The sequence below is a fragment of the Papaver somniferum genome, chromosome 3 (assembly GCF_003573695.1).
Source record: "Papaver somniferum cultivar HN1 chromosome 3, ASM357369v1, whole genome shotgun sequence".
In the NCBI taxonomy this organism is placed as follows: domain Eukaryota; kingdom Viridiplantae; phylum Streptophyta; class Magnoliopsida; order Ranunculales; family Papaveraceae; genus Papaver; species Papaver somniferum.
In genome coordinates this window covers 24,179,976-24,193,430 of record NC_039360.1, presented here as the reverse complement: position 1 = coordinate 24,193,430, position 13,455 = coordinate 24,179,976, and the positions used below count along the sequence as shown (strand labels likewise).

The 13,455-nt window shown below is 37.3% G+C and overlaps 1 protein-coding gene and 2 long non-coding RNA genes across 3 annotated transcripts; 1 reads left to right on the top strand and 2 right to left on the bottom strand.

Moving 5' to 3' along the window:
* Positions 1-135: 135 nt before the first annotated feature.
* Positions 136-3,937, top strand: LOC113361028. Its single transcript, XR_003364919.1, has 3 exons — positions 136-524; positions 732-832; positions 3,589-3,937. It is a non-coding gene; the product is annotated as an uncharacterized LOC113361028 (long non-coding RNA).
* Positions 3,938-5,436: 1,499 nt separating this feature from the next.
* On the bottom strand, positions 5,437-7,689 carry LOC113355590 (transcription factor TCP21-like). Its single transcript, XM_026598486.1, has one exon. The coding sequence runs from the start codon at positions 7,518-7,520 to the stop codon at positions 6,648-6,650; it is 873 nt and encodes a 290-aa protein (XP_026454271.1). The 5' UTR covers positions 7,521-7,689; the 3' UTR covers positions 5,437-6,647.
* Positions 7,690-9,430: 1,741 nt separating this feature from the next.
* On the bottom strand, positions 9,431-13,405 carry LOC113361027. The gene is made up of 3 exons (XR_003364918.1): positions 13,266-13,405; positions 11,745-12,079; positions 9,431-10,037 (listed from the first exon to the last, which is right to left on the bottom strand). It is a non-coding gene; the product is annotated as an uncharacterized LOC113361027 (long non-coding RNA).
* Positions 13,406-13,455: the final 50 nt, after the last annotated feature.

Here is a 13,455-nt window from a genome sequence, read left to right as displayed (position 1 = left end):
TGTTACCAAGCACTTCTACAACGCGCTTGGTTTGGGGTAATTGGAGGGTCAGGGATTCCATTACAAGAGAACTCGTCCAATTTTCCGAACCAAACAAGTTTCACCGGCTTAGAATTGAATTCCCCCTAATATCCTGTTTTTGATTGCACTGGTTGAGGAGTGCATTGAATTCAATTCCAGAGAATTGAAAGTTATTTCTTTCGGAAATGAAAAAGTTATCCTTGTTATTAAAACTCGAACAGGCCTTACATCTTGGTAGCAAGTGACTGTGATTTGTGTCTCAGTTCTATTTCTTTCTCTTTCTTTAGATTTCTTGTGTGTGGGTATCGGCAATGAGTTCTTAGGAACTGTGGTAATTGAAAGTGAGACACTATTTGTGCTCTGAGATGCACTATCTTATGATTTGCTTTGTTAAATGAGTGAATCTACTGTCTAAAAAGAGAAAAATTCAAAGAAGAGGTAGAAGAAGAAAGAAACAGGGAAATCCATGGTAAACCAAGAAATCCCCGAAGATGCCAGCGAATGTAAGTGGTTTTCTCTTCCGCAGTTTTAACTTTAGACTTTGTTATTTTTCAATTTGTCTTGTTTTTTTGGAGTTTCAGCATCTTTTTTAATTGAGTGTGAGAAACTAGTCTGGCGGCGGTGTATGGTAGTGTTGGTTTTCTCTTATACGGTTTCAGGTTTAGGGGTCTTTAACAAATATTGATTTTTGTGTGTGTTATTGCGTGCAGACTGTCCAGGTCCGCTATCAGAATCAGCTTTTCTAGCTGATTCTTGCGCTGGATGCCCTAATCAGGAAATTTGTGCTAGTGCTCCTGAAGGACCTGACCTGGTAACTAACTCTTCATCTCTCTTTTTTTTTTTGCCTTTTTTTGCCGTAATTTGTGCAAGTATGGAAGTTATTCATTAGGGCCTGAGTTTGGAATATGCATTAATAAAGAAAATAAGTGATAAAGAAATAGGGAAACAAGTAGGGTTTGTAAACTGGAGGTATTTCTTCATTCTCTCTGTTCAAACTATTCACCAACTTCTCCATCTTTTTTCCTCCTCCAAGTCCAACATATAGTCTGAGCAGGTCAGCTTCACGATTTCTAGTGTTCATTTTCATGGAACCGTTGTCTATTAACTCACCAAAAAACAATGATTTGGACCATGGGATTCAATAAGATGACACACATTGTGAGGAGGGAATTAATGCAGGATATAAGTATGGTTTAGTTTCAGGAAAAGAAGAAGGAGAACCAGTAGGTTTACTTGGATCAGAATTAGGGTATTGTCACTGTTGCTTAGATGTTTGGAACTCAGCTCTTAAATTGAACCTAATTGTTTTTCATCTAGGATTCAGAAGAATATTAAACAGATAAAATGAATCGATCAAAACGTATCCTGTTTCTGATCCTGACAATGAGACTTTTCAAGATATTAGGATGCTTTGAGATTGAAATTTTAAGTTACTTGAGCTACATCGTCTATGAAATTAGAGGAGCATGGAAAGAGCCTTGATTTTTGAAGAGGAGACTATCGGTTTCATCTATATGCTATAATTTGGCTTTATATGGTATCACTGTATTTGTTCAGTTGATTGAATTTTTGATGTTGGTGTGTTCTGGATTTGTCCCTGTGAGATCGAAATCTATGAATTTAATCTATCAAGTTTATGCTGTTTGTAGTATCTAATTTAATCTATCAAATTTAATATGAATTTCTGATTATTTTAGGTTGTTAATTTGATTTTCCTAGTAATCGATTCGACCAAGTAGTGACACCATTATTTAGAAGTTCAAGTTGTGGAATCGACTACATAAAACTATCCTCAGTTTTTGTTCTGGTTTGCGGTCATTATTGTCCGCACTTTGTTTGGTTAGTCTTATCATGTTACAATCGAATACATAATCTCTTTTCTGTAGTTTGTGGAGTTGGAAATAAGAGAAATGTTGAAATTGGTGCTTGGTTGTTGCAATAGGGCTGTGCTAGAGTCATTTGAAGGCTACACAGCTGTACTGAAAGGTGGCTGTTACTACCAAATTTAAAGATGATCTAGGAAATATACTAGTCAATTACCAAACAAATAACAAAATTTGCTTGAAAGTCTTTTTCTTCTATGTTTGCCTGTTTAGATGTCCGGGGAAGCAGCACCAAATTTTCCCGGTGACGCAGAAAACTTCAAATTGACAATGATCTAAAAAAAGAGGTGTTAAAGAAATATGGTTGTTGTCCTATTGGTTTTTGCTTAAGAATACTCTGGCTGGCATACCAGGCTGGGTCAAAACTTGCTATATTTGACACAAATGCCAAACTTACCCTTCAAAGAACCTCTTACAGATTCTTTAGGGAAATTAAAAACTGAATCCGATATTTGTACAAACTCTTTGAAAGAGTGTTAATCTTACATTCTCATTCATCGTGTGTTATTGTGTATACTCCTTGAAAGAGTGTTAATCAGCATTCTCATTCGAAAAAAAATAATAAGTTGGTCGTTCATAGTGTGAATGGATTGGAAAATGTCGCCATTACATCAATTTTGGACAATCAGTGGTCTCAAAGTTTTAAATTTATGTCATACAGGGTCCTAAATGATTGAGACCCCATACAATTAATGTTAGATTTATGAATAATTTTGTAAATTAGTAACCAAATCATGTTAGATTTAAGAATATTAATTAACATCTTGGTTCTTTGAAGCTTTTTGAACTCTTTGTTCTTCATTAGCAAAAACGTATTTTTGAAGCTTCGATTAGAAAGTGTTTGATGGAACTGTGTTAGAAGCTTTAGTAGTTTTTGAACTTTGGCATAATCAGTGTTCTCTGTGGATTCTACTATACCAATTTCATAATCAGTGAAGAATATTGGTTGTTAAAATGGTATAGTAAAATCAGTTGAGAAGACTGATTATGCTAAAGTTCGAGACACTATTAGGGCTTTTAGTAAGCCCTGTCTGCACTTTGTTCAGGTAACTATTTAAGTAACACAAATCTATCTAACACTTTTTAATCGAAGCATAAAACTTTTTAACCAGTTTTACACAATTTATTCTTAAATCTAACATTAATGGTATTGAACCTCAATCATTTAGGTTCCCTTCACAACAAACACTTAAAACTTGGGACTCCCTAACTGTCCAAGAATCTGTTCCATTTGAGGGTCTCGTCCAGCAGCTTCATATGCTGTTTCTGGCAGTGGCAGGTACTTGCAGCATTTGTATCCTTTCTGTATATACCCATCTGTAATTAATTAGAATGTACCCTCTCTGTTCTTGCTTCCTTCTGTAACAAAGTCCTGTTTATCCAATCAACAGAAACAGCTTTATGCATATAGAATCATCTTAAACATGGGGTAGATAATAGAGCTATGACTGTCCTGCATTGAAACTTTATGATGCATTTGTAGTCTGTAGAATTGCATTTGATCAGAACAGCAGGATAGCAGTTAGCAGTAATGGGAAGTCTCTAAAAACTTTTTGTTGGTAACCCTCATGTAATTCACTCATGCGTTTCTATTTGGATGGATTTGAAATATATTCAGCAGTGTGTGTTCTTGATTTGTTATCATCGTTGAAGTACTAATGATTTTTTACATAAAATCTTGCAGAGATGATGGCAGCATTATGTGCAGAAGAATGGGTAGTTACAACTCAGTTCCAGAAAGTCTGTTTCGGTCAGATTATAAGCCTGTTAATAACCTGCTACAGCTTTTTTTAACAAGAGGGTACCTTGGTTTGCATCCTCAAGAAACTTACTCTCTGACTTTGTACATAGCTGCAACAAGCTTGCCAAGAAAGGAGTGAAGTTTAGTTAGAGGAGAAGTGAATCTGTACATGAATAGGCCTTCTTGCTGAATCTAGATTGGCCTTGTCAGATATACTACAAAGTTTGCTAAGCTTCTGCTGGATGTAATTTTTGTTTTGCCCAAGCTTTAAAGGCAGTTTCTAGTTAGGCGGCCCTTTAACTGGAGGTGCCTGTCTGATTGTATTGGTTATAACTTTAGTTCAATAAAGAAAAATTTGACCAAGCAAGAACAAAAAGAGCAACACAGCGGGTAGATAACTATGATGTGCCCATCTTCACTAACAACATAGCTGCTATTCAAAACGGGTGAGCGTGCGAGGAGGAGGGCTTCCTTCTGTTCAAGTAATGGCATTTGGGGTGAGGATATCATTGAGGCCTGCATTTTGTCGGAACCAGGCAAATTCACAACTGATCAGGTTCAGGCATGGAGTCAAGCAGCTCGCAGTTGAAGAGGGTGACTGTAGGGAGGGGTTATTACAGAGTTTTCTCAGGAAAAGAAGATTGAAAGTTACTCCAAATTAAACTTGATTACATGATAAACTTTTACAAACAGTAAGCTGTTCCATTAACGGTGACCCAAATTTTGGTCATTGATGCAGATTTTGAGCAATCTTTTTATGGGTCATAATCAGGGTTGTCATCAATTCATGTTATGAATAAAATTCCGTGATAGATAATTGTGTCCTCATCAAAGTTAAGTTTCTTGTTCTAAACATTGCAGACATTAAGATAATCAAATTAGGAATTTTTACGTATCAGCATTCAGCGGTAACTGGTCTAAAATGGTTCAAACTGAAAATACATCCACCTGTGGTCCTGGTCCTGGTCCATTATATTTACAGATACCAGAGCCTAGTAAATGCTCAAATGCTACTAGTGCAGTGCATAGTACTACAGAAATAGTAAAATGGATATTAGTATGATACAGAAGATGGTTGGAATTGGTATAGGCAAGGGATGCTAATACTGGCTCATATGCCAGCATGCAACAGTGGTCCCTTGAATAATTTTTGTTTGAGTTGTTGGTTATTAATGGCAGTGGAGCCTCGTGAAACCGGAGGACCACACGCCAAACTGATCCAAATGCAGAGAAACAGAGTTTTCTTTTGTGTTGATGCAAATACAGCTTGTCGCATAACTTTGGCTAATCCAATATGCAAAATTCACATGACAGGCCAAGAAGTGGTCAGCTGAAATATGCAAGAATTCTTATACTATGAGCAACAAACAAAATAGGGTTTCACAATCGGATGACTTCACTGTTATCTAAAACATTTTGCAGGTACTGAACCTATGTGAAGAACCTCTTTGGCACTACGTGGTGGCACCTCATTTTGATTATCTACTTTCACTACTGTGTTCTGCAGGAGGCTGTGTCACCATATTTCTTGCTGCAGTGTTTACAACCTATACACACAGCTAATGTGATATAATTTGAAACTATGAATTCTAAGTCTGAAAATTTCACATATCTCATGTTCACTTAATCTGTAAAGCGGGGAAAAGAATCTGCATGCTTGTATTAAAGGAAATCCTACAAATGCAAGTTTGCATGTCACAATCAACAATCACAGAGCTAACCGATAAATAATTTGGGCTAAATTATGAAACGTAAAGTAGAAGTAAAGAATAAAAATAAGAGAATCAACGATCACAGAGGGCAAATCTAAGCAATGCATTAATGAAATTCAATGTTATATACATCAGAGTAGGAGAAGGAAACAAAGGGCACACACAGACAGAAGAAGGATTGTTAAACCCCAAAGGCGAAGAGAGAAAGTGATTTACTTTTATTCACTCTTCAGACAGCTCAAGCAATCCATAACTCACACAAACACCCATTATTTTGCATGCTAAAAGTCCACATAGAAAATGGGCTAACAAAAAATTAATGATCTTACAGGTGATAGCTCGAGGAAATTCTCCTCTAACTTTCTCCAATAGCTTCTTCACACCAACAGCAACGGGTAGGGATGAGGCAAGTCGAGCACAATTTGAGCCAAAATACGCACTTCTTTTTGCTGACAAGCAGAAATAACACCCTCTTGTAACCTAATTTCATATACCATAACTAAGAGAAACTTCAATACCATAAGATGATACTACCCGGGCTTGTCTTCCACAAATACACATGCAATTGCCTTAGCAAACCTCACAACCAGCTTATAGACAATCAAAAACAACCTGGGTACGACTATCATTTATATCAAAGCTTATCCTTACCAGGAGGCAAAAGAGCTCATCAAGTCCCCATATGATGACCCATCGGCTCCAACCAGAACATCTACTTAGCAACCGAATAGACTGTGGCCATAGTAATCCGTAGCCAACTGGGACCCTAAAATTCCAAGTTTCAGCATCACCAAATCATTTCCAGAAGAAACCCATTCAAATTGCACAAGCCCCAATCAATTCAAACTCCCTTGATAACACAAACCGAGTAGAACGAACCCACTAGACGGAACTTTCATGTTTCTTCGCCAAACCTTCATAGTTCATATCAACAATGCATTCAAATTGCACAAGACCCATTGCTCAATTCCCTTAATGATCACTGTGGTAGTAAATAGAAGCAAAGCTGCAACCTTTCCCTTGAAAGATTAGAGCCACAAAATGAAACCAAATATAACGAAAGAACTATCCTAATTCCACTCTTCGTCTATGAATATGTAACTATACTAAACAGACCCCTAATAATTTCCACATACTAGTGATGACAAAATGAAGTGATCACACTTTGCACAATCCTTGATAAAATTTCTTCACTCCAAAAAAATTTGTTAAACCCTAAAAAATCTTCACACAAAAAACAAACCCACAAGACCAAAATACAAAAAAAAAGGATGAAACTTTATCTATGAATCAATTAGGTTCATCTTCTCTTCTGACAGAATTAGGGGAATTACCAGATAATGAAGCAAGTAAATTCAAATGCCCTTGTGTAAGATAATTCCCCATTCTACCAGCACCAGAAGCAGCAGAACCACCTTCACCACCACCACCACCACCTCCATTACCCCCAGCACCACCACCAATAGATTGTTGAAGAAACCTACCAGAAATCAACTGCTGTGATGAACCAGCCAAAGCCATTGACATTGGCACAGGTGTGACAGCCATAGGCATAGGCAAAACCATTTCCGGCCCCCCAGAAAAACTCCATACTTGACCAAAATCAGGTCTTGCTGGTACAGCCCAAAACCCACCACCACCACCCACACCCCCAATTCCACCACCACCACCAGGACCCACCCCAGAATTACCATCACCCCCACCCCCATCGGCATCATCAGAACCGTCAGTTCTCAAACGTTTACCTAACAGAAACGGAGCAGGACTCATAATCTGACCCGCCGTTTTCTGATCAATCGAACTTGAAGTAGTAGAACAAAAGAGTGATCCTCCACCTCCGCCTCTAGCCGACGACACAGAAATAGACGAGAAATTGGCGGGAGTAGTACCAGTACCAGTAGCAGCAATAATTGACGGCTCAGCAGCTCTTAATAACCATTCGATTGTTTGACCATCAGATTTATGACCTAATTCACGAGTTAACTGAAACACTCTCGCAGCGCAAATAATCGGCATACGAATTCTCCTCCCTCTTCCGTCTACTTTGCTGTGCCGATCTTTCGCCGGTGGCTTCTTCACCGCCAAAGCCCCACTTCCGTTCTGTGGTTGTCTCTGTGGGTCCGTTAGAGCGCCGTTATTGTTACTTGTGCCGCCGTCAGACATGGTGGTTTTGATTTCTCTTTTTTCTCTTCTTCTTCTTTGCTTTCTCTTTGAGTCTCTCTGAGTGGTGCCTACACAGTGGGGTGAGGAGGAGGAAGGAGGATGTGATGAAGGAGAGCAAAGGAGGAGAAGAGTAGTTTTGCTAACGTGAGCTGGTGTGCTCTTTTTTGAGTTTGTGATGGGAAGTGGAGACTGGAGAGTGCTAACTTGAGCTGTTGAAGAGAGAGAAGGACTAATGATTGAGGCGGGAAGAGACAGACAGAAAGAAGGGGGCACATGGGGTAGTGGGACCCATTTTTAACAAAGAAAAAGAAAAGAGGAAAAAACCTACTCTCTTCTTGGCTTCTTTGACTAGGAAATTACAAAGTCAAACTGTTTTGACTAGTCGATCCTCCGGCGAGCTGGCGACGTTGAGTTCATTATGGTGACCCTGATTATCCACACTTTTGACCTCTTACCTTGATCCAGCAGGCTGTTGTAAAATTTGCACGCCATTAACCTTTTTGCTTCTAGAAACAAAGATACTACTACTCAAAATTGTAAATATAGTCAGAAGTAAATATATTCAAAAAAAAAAAAATTGTTTCTAAGAGTTATTCTGAAAGTTAGTCAATAAATATTACCCAATATTTTTTTTCTTTTTTTTTACAGTGTAGAAAAAAAGATGCTTTTGATCTCAGTAATTTCAACTCTTGGTTGAGCTGGTGGCATTTTGTTTTATTTTTTAAAGTGTAGAAAAATTGATGCTTTTGATCTCAGTAATTTCAACTCCTGCTGCCTTTGGTTGAGCTGGTGGCATACACACTAAAGGAAAGACATTTCACCTAGCATTGTCCAGCAGAAATCTGACAACAGCTATTTGGTTCATTTTTGATGAAATCTCTTTTAATGTAAACATCCCAAAAACGGAACAAGAAACGCCCCACAAAGAACTAAGCAGCTCTGGTGATCATAAGACTCACAACTGCAATTAGGTAGGTGCGGCAAACCGGAAGTAAATGCCTTACTGACCCACACTAGAAAGGCCATTTAGGGTCCAAGACTCCAAGAGTTGTCAAAAAAAACATCCTTGCTTGCCAAAGCTGAAACCCTGAGCAGTGCTTAAAAGAAAAAAATTTACCTCCGTCCCAGAAAAAGTGATACTTTCATTTTTACGGAGACGGAGGAGTACTATTTCCATTATGGGGTGAATGCCAGTAAGAGTGAAAATAGTTGGCATGCGCGAAAAGCCCATTAAACAAATAAAAAAAACCAGTATTCTATACCCGCTGTATATTAGAGATTATGATGCTGGCTCCACAAATCAAATTATCAAAAGATAAGCTATGAATTGGCCTTATTCCTCTATTATATTAGTACAACTACAACATCCAGAAGCAACAGTATGATGATAAAATGCCCCATATCCGTCGATTAAACTAGTAATGTTTTCTCCAAGTATTCGTGTTTTCCTGATACCTGTTCGGACGAATAACAGGTCACTGATACACACAAGAAACTATATTTTTATACAAACCATGACAAAACGAGTTCATAGTATACTATATTCCTGCAAACACGTATAATAAAAAACAGATTGTAATAAGAATATTGATCTATGGGGTTATATTCAATCATTCCAGACTTCCCCACTCCTTGAATTATTTGTGTTCTTTTCCTATAAAAAATTCTAAAATTTTCATTTAGCATGATAAAAGATAGGAGAGAAACCCTTCATTGCGCTAGCATATCCAGGGAACAGATAAAGTAGGGGCCAATAAATGAAAAGTGTTGAAGAATATAATCTCCAGGCGAGATTATGACAAGCGACCCAGAACCAGATTATACCGAGTTTTTGGTTCCATATTTCAGCACAATTATTTAACAAAGATCTAGAACCTCCTGCCGTATCGATAACTAGATCTAGAATTGACTATTTTGATATAGAACCCAAGATCATACGATGAACAATGGAAACAAGAAACGGGACTAAGAAAAATGAATTTATGGGTATCCGGTTTCTGTTTCTTCATTTTTCATGTGTACTACAACTAGCTACTGAGATTGAGCATGTAAACAAGTAAAATTTCTATGAAATGTAAATTTTCAAGAAAGATTAGGACTCACTATGAAGAATATTGAAGAAACGATAAACCTCATCATCTTCGATGACATTAACTTCAGTTGAACAAACTATGCAAAACACAAGCTTAAATATTTCCGTGTTGAGGCATCCACTTCATCAATGAAGCTGAAGAACAAATGATACCTGAATAAACAGATGCAAGTTGGGTCTCTTTGCTAGGAAAGGAGCGGGTGCATGGTCTTTTCGCTTCTTCTGTAAGATCTTGGCTGGAGCCGACTTCAAATGGTGGAGCATTCAGGGATTGAACGAGCGAAGAACCAAGCTAGAGATATAGGTGTTATCCACCACTAGCTTTTCCACCTTTATTACTGGTTTTTGGTTCTTAATAACTTGGCCGCAGAATTTGATTAATCTTGATCTTGCAGTTGCAAATTTCATCCCCTCAAATTTCATGCCTACAGAAACCAAATCATGTTAAAGGGGGAGGGGGGGTATACAAATATTACCTTCAGAAATTTTTATAGATATGTATACAAACATATTGTAACTGATTCTTAAAGTAAATGAGATAACTTTTAAGTATGAGTGAGTTTCCTATTTTCTTTTAGGCATTAGAATTAAGTTGCTGGCACATTGTCTAACTAACGACTCTTACCCAAATTACAATGGTATGCTTCCCCTTCTACTAGGTAAGCCTTTTGGGAAGGCAATCCACAATTACTTGATATGATAAGGGTTTCAGGTTCAGAAACATTTCCTGAGAAATATCATGAAAGTGTAAAACAAACCTCTAGTTATTTTCTCCTCTCCATCTCTCTTTATGTGTTAAACTGAAAGTGACATTCGGTAGCTAACAACCCCAGCGAAAGTAGACTTTAATCTTACCATTTCAAACTAAAAGTCCAAGGGAAAAATCTAGCATCACTAGAGTTCCACAACAGCCTCCTAATCACAATTCAAACATGGCTTTTCACTATAAAGAATGGTGGCTCATTATAAGCCTTGTTTTGTCTTTTGCTGCTTTCCGGGAGTTGATTTCAGATACCTAAGCAACTCAAACAATTCACAACTGCCCCACGATAGATACCTTCCCTAAATGCTAACACTTTGATCCCTAACCCCACTGATAGACTCTGCCTGAACCATCAATTTGACCTCATTTGACCTACTAGCAGAATCAGGTTCCTTATTAAAAAAATAAAAGAGTAAGAGCATGTTAAATAATCTGACCTTTCAATTAAACTAAACCAATAAGGACGACTGCTGCTTTTGCAACAACATTTTGGTAGTTTACTTAAAGTTGGACAATTGACCAATTTACAAGCCTCTACTAGTGTGTATTTAGGAGTACAGTCCGCATAATATAACATCCCATTGCACAACTATCCCATAAAACTTAATTATCAACTCATTTAGAAGAAACAAGGAAGAGATTCTAAACTTTAAATCATGGTAAAAATTTAAGCTTCCAAAACAATTTTGGGTATTTTCATATGGATATGTTACCAAGTAGCAGCTTATAATAAACAAGAGAAGGAAAGAATAAGAGACACAAAATGGAAGAAACCAAGGGTCCCTACCATTACATTGAGGCATTAGACGTACAGCAAAATTCATAGGAATCTTTCTAAACCTAACTACGAGAATATTTGTAAATACGATTAATTAGATGAATCAAATGTGCATACCTTTGACATTCTAAGAAAAGCGTAGTAAAACAAGCTGGACAAGTAAGAAGAACATCAACTTTTTCTTTCCTAGTGAACCCATAACTCATCTTTATTATCAAGTTTTGGAGCATAGAACTCTGGTTTGACTGAGTTAGTCTATTTCATCATCATCGCCATCATCAGAAAGTGAATAATAGCACATAACTTAAAACCTGACTTCATTAAACCCCAAATCTCATACAAAGTGCTTATACATAGCCTAGACTCATGGGTAAGCTAGGTTCCATAAAGCTACCACAGTGTCTCACCAAGATGAACAGATGATAATATCCATCCTAAAGTAAGATAAAATGGGTAAATTCAAGTAATGGGCATATCAGAATTTGTTAGGAATTTATCATAAATCAAATTTCAAAGAAACCTGATTAAAACAATCTGCTTTTTAATTCATATATTGAATCTGTCTAAATTTTATAAGAAGGAGAATAATACCTGCCTTCTGTGAAGCAGTTGGAGATGCCATTTCTTCTTCTTCTTCGTTTTCCCTTTCTACTTCCACACTCGGTGAAGCAGTTGAGTGCTCATTCCTTCCAAGTTCTAAGGAAACATTTCAACCTGCTTCCTCATACATTCGCCTCATGTTGCAATACTATGCAACACACAGGTTGAAATGTTTCCTTAGTTGAGGCACCCACTTCATCAATTCCACCACTATCTCATCAAGGTCTATTGCTGGTCTTTGGTTTTTGACAGTTTGGTCGGAACTTGATTAATCTAGATCTTGCAGTTGACAATGTATTCGGTATTGTGTAGGGTATTTTTCATGCCTACAGAAACCAGATCATGTTAAGGGGTACACAAATATTACCTTAAGAATGTTTTATAGATATGTATACAAACATTGATTGTAACTGACTCTTGAGATAGATGAGATGACTTATAATTATCAGGACTAAGTTCCCTATTTTCTTTTAGGCATTAGAATTAAGGTCGCACAGAGTCTTACCCAAATTGAAACTGTATGCTTCCCCTTCAACTAATAAAACCTTTTGAGAAAGCAATCCGCAATTACTAGATATGATTAACGGTTTCAATTTCAGAAACATTTCCTGAGAAAAATCATGAAAGTGTAAAACAAATCTCTAGTTATATTCTTCTATCTCTCCTTTCAAGCTCTTTTTCCATTCTACACTGAAAGTGACTTTCGGTAGCTAACAAACCCAGCGAGGGTAGGCCCTATAATCTGATCATTTTATACTAAAAGCCTAAGGGAAAACATCTAGCATCACTATAGAGTTTCATAAGAGCCTTTTAATCACATTTCATAAGTGGCTTTTCACTACAAAGAATGAGCGGCTCATTATAGGTATTGTTTTGTATTTTGCTGCTTTCCTGGGGTGGAATTCAGAAACCTTAAGCAGCTTAAACAATTCAGAACCACTCCACAATTGATACCTTCCTTAAATGCAAAGTTTTTGAACCCCGCCCAACTCCGCTGATAGACTCAGCCCGAAGGCCCTGAACCATCAATTTGACCACATTTGGTCTACTAGCAGAATGAAATTCTTTATTAAGAAAGAAATATAGCATGTTAAATAGTTTGACCTTCCAATTTAAACTAAACCGATAAGGCCGACTGCCTCTTTATTTTCGCAACAACATTGTAGTATTTTACTTATAGTTGGCAATTGAACAGTCCGCATAACATAGCATCCCATTGACATAAGCAATTATGCCTTTGAACTATATTATCAACTCAATAAAAAGAAACAAGGAGGATGTTCTAAGCTGTATGACATGGTGAAAATTTCAGCTTCCAGACACTATTGGGTATTTTCATGTGGATAGCAGCTTATCATAGACAGCAGAAGGAACGAAGACAATTGAAGTAAGAGACAAAGAATGGTAGGCTTACGATCACATTAAGGCATTAAGCGTATATCAATAATATTAAAAACACGAATATAAGACAACTGTTAATGCAACTAAATACATGAATGAAAATGTGCATACCTGTGACATTCTATGCAAAGGGTTAAACAAGCTGGATAAGTAAGAACCGCATCCGAGTCGTCAGGAGTCGCGACCCTTTCTTTCCATGTGGACCCATAACTCATCTTTATTATCAAGCTTTTTGATCATAGAATTCTGGCTTGACAAAGTAGCTACTGCAATCAGGTAACCAAATAAATCATCAAACTCA

Bases quoted from the DNA above. Each gene is read 5' to 3' on its own strand.
- LOC113355590 (XM_026598486.1), bottom strand. From the start codon at position 7,520: ATGTCTGACGGCGGCACAAGTAACAATAACGGCGCTCTAACGGACCCA.